Here is an 8,241-nt window from a genome sequence, read left to right as displayed (position 1 = left end):
GACACATTCCCCATTTCCTTTCTCAATTTTATCCATATTAAATAATGCTATGTATATGAGTACTACAATTATATTTTATTGAGGAGGGGAGATAATCCTTAGGCTAAGGTAGCAGTCTTGTCCATTTTTTAAAAGGCAAATTCTGGATTTTACTATATAGATATAGGAAGATGTGGTGTGAGTGCCAATGAGACAACTCTCCATCCAAATAACAATTTAAAAAGTAAACCATTATAGGTTAAAGTACGGCCTTCAACACGGAGCCTTGGCTCACACCGAACAACAAGCTATAAAGGGCCCCAAAATTACTAGTGTAAAACCATTCAAACGGGAAAACCAACTGTCTAATCTATATAAACAAAACGAGAAACGAGAAACACATATATATTACATAAACAAACGACAACTACTGTAGATCAGATTCCTGACTTACTATATGTTTAAATTATCATAAATACAGATTTTTTTGTGTGAGGGTCTATTAACATGTTTCCCAATCAGTGAAATGCAATAAAAAGTTCCCCATTTAAATATTTTGGTAGATTATGGGTAATGGGAGATGTTATCTCTTGGTGTTTGTATCTTACTATGTTGGGAAGCAATTTGAAAACAAAATTTGTCAACTTCAATAAGAGTAAAAGAATATATCATTTTTTGGACTAAGTTCCATCAATAATAATGGCCTGGTCTGGGTTAGAATGGTTTATCCCATTTATAATAGTGTATTCATTGTGAAAGAAGGTATTTAACCTAGCTGAAAATGGAATATCCCTCAAAACAGTCAAGTCTATTTTGAAATATAGGTAAATATAAGTGAATCCTATTATGTATTTTTCATCTAACTAAAGAAAGTGAACAGTTTTTAATATGGATTAGTTCATCATTGAAAACATGGGTGAACAACTTTCAGTCCTGACTCAGTGCTCATATAACCCTTCCAGATTTATGTTCATTATCTTGAGTGATGTTTCAAACCAGTACTTACAATACAGCAGGTTGCCTTTTAAATTTAGATAAGTGTTCACTCAAGACTTTAATATGTGTACTACTCAAGTGACTAGATGTCACTGATAATAAGTAATAAGCCTTAGCATTCACTGATCAAATAACCAATACGTAAAGGATTATTCCATAATGTAAGGGGTGAGATGGGATGTAAAAAACAAGTGACGTCTGATTTGTTCAAGTCTTAGTAACAATAAAATATTGACAAAAAGATTAAGAAGAGACAACAACTTAGTAAAATATGGACCATGTGTTTTGAGAGATTGGGACTTAAAAGCATCCATATTAAATAATGCTATGGATCTGATTACCACTTTTCAGTAGTCCATTTTCAAAACAGGTTACAATGACTGGGAATCGAATATACCTTTATGGTTTAGCCCAAACTTAAAAGCTTTGTATTTCGAAAGGTAACAGACCTTACTAGGTCATATCTTGTATGCAGATGCCTTATTATATAAAAGAATTTTCTGACTGTCATACCTCCATTATCTGAGACTCCATTTTAATGGTTCAGCGATTGCTTTTGTCATTTGAATTTATTTTCTTATTAAGGTAAAATGATAACTACATCAGCTTTACAAGTTCCTTGCCTGCTTTACATATCTGTCAGACAAGGTTCACCCGACCTCATTCTCATTTCATGGATCAGTGATCATGCCATCATCATCATGGGTAAGTTTGTGTGGTCAAGTCCTTATCTCAGATACTATAAGCAGTAGGTTAACTATATTTGGTATAATTGCAATGTGAACACGTTGTTGTGCCTTTGTTTTTTCTACATTGTCTAGAGGTATAGAGGAGGGTTGAGATCTCAAAAAACATGTTTAACCCCACTGCATTATTGTGCCTATCCCAAGTCTTTGTTGGTCTTGTATGATTTTAAATTTTAGTTTCTTGTGTATATTTTAGAGTTAAGTATGACTTAATTTACACTAAACTAGTATACATTTTTGATTTGGAGCCAGCTGAATTGCGTCTCCGGGTGTGAGTTTTTGCTGTATTGAAGATCCATTGTTGGCCTTGTTTGCTCTTTGGTTGGGTTGTTGTCTCTTTGACACATTCCCATTTTCCATTCTCAATTTTATGTTTTACAGTTAGGTTTCATCTGATCTTGACCTCATTGTTCATTTGTCTATGTTGATTGTCATTTAGTCCTTACCTCATTCCTATTTAATTTTTTTGTTCCAGATTTCATTGAGGGCTAAATATTGGGATGACCAAATAGTTATCAAAAGTACCAGGATTATAATTTTATACGCCAGACGCGCGTTTCGTCTACATAAGACTCATCAGTGACGCTCAGATCAAAATAGTTAAAAAGCCAAACAAATACAAAGTTGAAGAGCATTGAAGACCCAAAATTCCAAAAAGTTGTGCCAAATACTGCTAAGGTAATCTACTCCTGGGGTAAAAAAACATATACAAACGGTTAAGAATGAAACTAAGTGTTTGATTGTCAATGTCTGTGGGTCTTGGTTGACCCGAGTGGTGTTAAATTATTTCATCTACAGTGAACCAAAGCCTATGAACAATGAGGTTGTTAGTTTGAACCCCACTCATGACAGATGCATTCAACTGCTATCTTAATTGGTAAGAAATGCCAGTTTTCTTGTTGAAGGTTAATGGTTCTATTCAGATACTCCACCTTCCTTAAAACCAATAAAAACTAGTCACAAGGATAAAGCTGAAAGTCATGAAACACAAACAATCAATCTCCCCTTCCCTAGATCTTCCATCAATTTCTTCATTTTCCATCAACACTTGATGGATAATTCATGGAAATTTGATGGTACTTGATGGCATTCCATCCGAAACCAAAAAAATCCATCAAAGGATGATGGAAATTAGGAATACTATTTCCATCAGCATTCTTTTGATGGAAAATTTGATGGCATCTTTAACCCCTGATGGAAAATTGGATGGCATGTTTACCCTCTGATGGAAAATTGAATGGCATTTTTACCCCCTGTTGGATAATATGATGGCACTTATTCCATCTGATGGTAAATAGGATGGAAATGAAATAAGTTTGATGGAAGTTGGACTTAATCATTTTCTTTGATGGAAAGTGGGATACAATTGGTACTTAGAATATTTTGTTGATGGAAAGACTGTATTTGGACTCTGTGTACTCCAGTTTCCATCACTCATAAAAATGGTCGCCATGGTATAGACTAGCTGCGGTATCGTAGCTCTTTAGGTCCTTTTGTTATTTTTTTACTATTTGCGGACCATAGATGGCAAATAGTCAAAAAATAACAAAAGGACCTAAAGAGCTACGATACCGCAGCTAGGTATAGACAAGAGTGCTTAAGGTGAAACACAAACAAACAATCAATCAAGTTATCATATAAAACCAAAAAATTCAAGTTTTAACTTTTTAATATGAAGTCAACAGATATTTAAAATTTGAAATAAGAATTAACAAATCTTCTGTTACACAAACATAAAGCTTTGAGCAATAACATACAAATAATTAGCAGTTATACAAAACACAATTGTATAAAAAAAAATATCACAGTCGATTCATATCACAAATGGTACGGGTCATAAAACTAATTTAACATATCGTACCATTATACAAAAAATTTAATAACCTGCCTTCATCTCATTAAAGAACTGGGAAATAGAAAACTTTTAATAAACTTTTTGAACCTAAGTTGAATTAAAGCCAAGTAAACTTTGAACTGTTCCTTAACAATCTTTGGAAAAAAGTTACCATTAGTTGTAAAAAAAAGTCTGAGATATATATTTCAATAACAACTTCATCAGCGCAGCTATAAATATGAGAATTCAGACGAAATAAATATCAATTCAATCATTTTTTACATTAATACTGTTTAACTACTGAAGATTTCTAATGACCATCAATTTTCTCCAGCGCATTTAATCACGATTTTCACCTTACTATAACATCATTATATGAAAAATTTGAATTGAAAAATGTTTCCTGTTTCATGATGCTATTTGTATTGAACTGTTGCAGGTCTCTGATAATCATCAATTTTCTCTATCACAATTTTCACCTTACTGTAGCATCTCATCCACTTTATGGAAAATGTGAATAAAAAATATTTCCTTGTTTCATGATGATATATGTATTGAACACCAATTCTACTTAGCATTCTTTTTTGTAAAACAAGGTTTTCAAATACAGATTTGCACAAATTCACTTGTTTGTTTAACAAATTGACAAAACATAAAACAAGCGAATAAAAGTTAAGTGTAAATTTGAAAAAAAATCATGATTTAGCCTTTCAACATTTTGTAAAATTGGGCCTAGAACTTTTAAAAAAAACTTTTGTCCCTCATATCTGCAATTTTAAGTACTTCTTAACTTGAAGACTAAAAAAAAACATGTACAAAGTTTAAAGAGCACATTTTCACAAATTATCACAGTTCTCCAATAATTAAATATAACAATATAAACTACAATCCAGAAGCTGCTATACTCTCTCCTGCTGTTGTCGGCTGAATTCCAGGTAATTGTAAACGTGTGTTTGCCTTCTGTTTTTTACTACGAGTTGATTCTCTGGTGCCACCAATACTTGGGCGACGCATCGAAACGGCAGTGGTTATATCAGAATGTTCTCCTGTTGGGCTTCCCATAATGCTTCCTGCTTCACTATTAGACAGTTCCTAAAAAAATGATATAAATTATTTAATAAACAAATATTTTGATTAATATATGCCATAATTTATTTAAAATAACTGTCCAAACAAAAAGTGCATGGGCAGACAATATGTGTGTCTATTTTCAATTGCATACAATTATTGAGTCTACAAAAACTAATATCCTGAAAGATAAATGAGTACATGGTAATACATGTACAATGATATCATTAGTTACAATGCTTGGTAATGAGGTACTGAAAATACATGAGGCACAAAAATATTCATAAGCTTGTCTTGCAATCAATATAAGATATATCATAAAATATTTGTATGCTGTTTTTACAGATTTTCCTAATTGAGCTTGAATCTAACCAAGTAAACCTGTGTATGCATGGTTCTGAACTTTTGAAACAGAAAAATAAAAAAATATTGATGCATTTGCTAAATTCATATTTCATATTGCACATTTTATAAAATAGCAATCACTGACTGAAATGTATGTTTCTAACTATACATGATACAGTACTTAAAATTAGTTTTTCTTGAAATCAACCTTAATGTCACAGGCATGCACAATGAGCTCTGTATTTAGATAAGCTTTTAAATAACATCTATTATAAAATCTTTTCTTCTTCAAATACAACACTCATTTTTTTTTACTATAGTATGCAACACATGTCAGTCAATCTACAAAACCTAAAGTGCTATGTTAATCATCCAGATTCTAGCTGGCTCCTAAAGGATTCACACAGATGTTGATACTACAATGGTCTATATGGATTTAAAGGGAGCTTACTCAAGTCATTTGTAGAAGCCCACTGTGCCCACATAAAAACTGCAATTACCTAGCACCTGTCAATGTCATGTCACCTGTGTTTAGTGAACAACAAAATAAACAACAAACTGAACAAGTAAAATAAACTGTTTAACATGTGCTACCTAAAACATTCCAAGTCAACAGTACTTGAAAACCCTCAAAAAGTGTGGGGTCTTGTGCTAAAGTAATTTCAATGTGATAAAAAAAAAAAAAAAAAAGGGTTCCTGAAATGCTTGACCTTTATAACAAAACCACCAAACTGCTACCTTTTCCAAACATATAATCTGTGTGTGCTTTCATAACCTTGACCTCTGCTCAAAGCCTTTTCACACTAGTACCTTCTCTAAACAACTTTTCTGTATTATTGACAACTTTTTTAAAATCATGTTTAAAACTGACAACAGGTGCCCGTCTTAAATTCTCTTGAGTAGAACCTCTCATACTCAATTGTGACAAACTCCTAGTCCTTATCCTACTCGCCTGGGACATAGGCTTTTTAAGGTCAGGTAGGCTGCCTCTTTGTGATCTACTCTAAATAAATCAATGTTACTGATCAGATATGCTATTATCTAGGTTTGATTGAATATCTTTAACAAAGATATTTTCCTAAAGTTGTTTTTACAGTTAACTAGTTTACTATCCACACTAATCTGTGTCCACACTGATATGTGTCCACATTGATCTGTATCCACACTTGCTTTACCAATTAAAATGTTATAGATTGTTTCTAAAGAGAATAAGCAGGAAATATAAGATTGATGTAATGAATGGGCATGTAAATTATATGTGATAAATACCATTAATGAAATATTTTTATAAAAATTCTTATATTTTATCAATACGATCTGTTGTTTCATATACTGAAAATACTGTTGGCCATTTCATTGTTCATACCCCCAAAAAAGAAAAGAATGGGATATTTCAAACCAATTCCAATGTTTTGAAAATTTTACCCAGTAAACATTAGATTTTGAATGAGAGTTAGCCTTCATGTAGGCTGATTTTTCTTTCAAAATACTAAAAACTTTGAGGAACAATTGATTGAGGAATGATGTAAGATCTTATGGGCACTAACTCCAATTGGCCCAGATGCCATTTATGATGATGTGGAGACTGCAATCTAATTTATAAGGACCAAAGTTGAATTCCTGAATTGGTCATAACATTCAAGAATTGTTACAAATTCATATCTTTGTTAAATAGTTTTCAGCGGTTTAATATGTGCATATAACAATCAATACTGACTGAAGATGATGAACAGTTTCATGCAAATTTCTTCACAAAAACCCAGTGATTATAGAAGACATTCATTAAAGACATGCATCATGCATTATGAGACTTCCTTGTAAAAAAATCATATCCAAATTAGAATTTCTGCTTATAAAACTGGATTAGATGGGTTTCCTGTATGCTAGTTACTATTATATTCCACACTTTGAAACCTACCCTCACCTATACTGCTCATTATACTGTTTTGTTTCTGTCAAAAATAAAACTTATCCATTTAGGAAAGTCCCAGAAATCTTTTATTTGATTATTCTCAGGATGAATGTACATGATTACAGCTTGTCACATAGCTTAAATATCAAAATAGTCTTGTTCTGTTATCTGGTGTAAGGATTGTAGTTCATTGCTGAGGACTTTCTTCTAACATTCAAGACAAAGAGCAGCAATAATAATGCAGTCAATATATTTTAGTGTAGTATTTTCTCTTTTTTTGTTAAAGAAACTGGACTTCTAAAATATGTTTGAGACTATTATTTTATTTTATTTTTTACTATTTTTACTATTTTTGTATCAAAGTCTCTCCTTTTTCTCAGTTGTATTTAGTAATTTTGACATTAAGGTCAGAAGTAGATAAAATTAGGAATAAGTAAGTCCCCACTGAAATACAACCACAGAATTAAACACACTTTTAAAGATTTTTTTTTTTTAATAAAGCTTAAGAGAAGAAAATTTGGTTGTATGTGCAAAATTAAAGAACTGAGAACTGATCTTTTATCAAAAAGCCACACAAAACATGAATATTCATGCAGTTTAACAATAATTGATAGTCATGAATATTCATGCAGAGAAAAGAGACATACACGGAAAAAAATGAAAGATGACGGTGCATATAGATTGCAAGATTGATACACTAGTCAACGGTCTGTATGTCTATCCATAAACTATGGGATATACTTACTTTAAACTTCTCCTAGATAAAATAATTATAAATAGATATTTATTTTGCACAACTATTACGGCTAAAGACTTCTATACTTTTGACAAAAAAGTCTGTAATATACATGTATATGCATATTGTCTGGCAATTGATTAAATCTGTTAAGAATTTTGTGCTATTTGAAATCTGTCACCTAAGACATTTTCATTTCCACTGAACACATTTTAGAAAAGCAACAACCTGAATAGATTTGCCAGAGATTATGCACATACTAAGAGTTTTCATGATGTAAATCTAGGAACTGAAGGCGATTGATCTGTATCCCAAAAAGGCTACCTAATACTCATACTGACAAAACATTATCCTACAACACCTCCTGTTTAGTGTTAATGCCAACAAAAACTATGTGATGAAGTCAATTATTATAAAATAATAAATAAAATAAATTGTCTGAAAATCACACCATCTACGTGGACATTTTATGTGTATTGTGTGTATTGATGAAAATAGGAGGGGCTACAAAAGAATGGTTATTTTTTTATTATTACCAGTAAATAATTATTTTTTAGATTGCTACTTTCAAGAAATATATACTATTTAAACTACAATTTAAAAAAGGTTAAAATGGTTGATAATC

At 31.6% G+C, this 8,241-nt stretch overlaps 1 protein-coding gene across 3 annotated transcripts in view; it reads right to left on the bottom strand.

Moving 5' to 3' along the window:
• Nucleotides 1-3,372: 3,372 nt before the first annotated feature.
• Nucleotides 3,373-8,241, bottom strand: part of LOC134711377 (uncharacterized) — a 50,506-nt gene continuing 45,637 nt past the window's right edge. For all 3 annotated transcript variants that reach the window (XM_063571935.1, XM_063571936.1, XM_063571937.1), the window contains one exon: nucleotides 3,373-4,647. In XM_063571935.1, coding sequence (XP_063428005.1) covers nucleotides 4,438-4,647 — 210 coding nt within the window. In that variant the 3' untranslated portion in view covers nucleotides 3,373-4,437. The remainder of the gene's footprint in view (nucleotides 4,648-8,241) is intronic.

Source organism: Mytilus trossulus, chromosome 3, assembly GCF_036588685.1.
Source record: "Mytilus trossulus isolate FHL-02 chromosome 3, PNRI_Mtr1.1.1.hap1, whole genome shotgun sequence".
NCBI lineage: Eukaryota > Metazoa > Mollusca > Bivalvia > Mytilida > Mytilidae > Mytilus > Mytilus trossulus.
The sequence above is the reverse complement of the archived record's forward strand: the minus strand, read 5'-3'. Positions and strand labels throughout refer to the sequence as shown.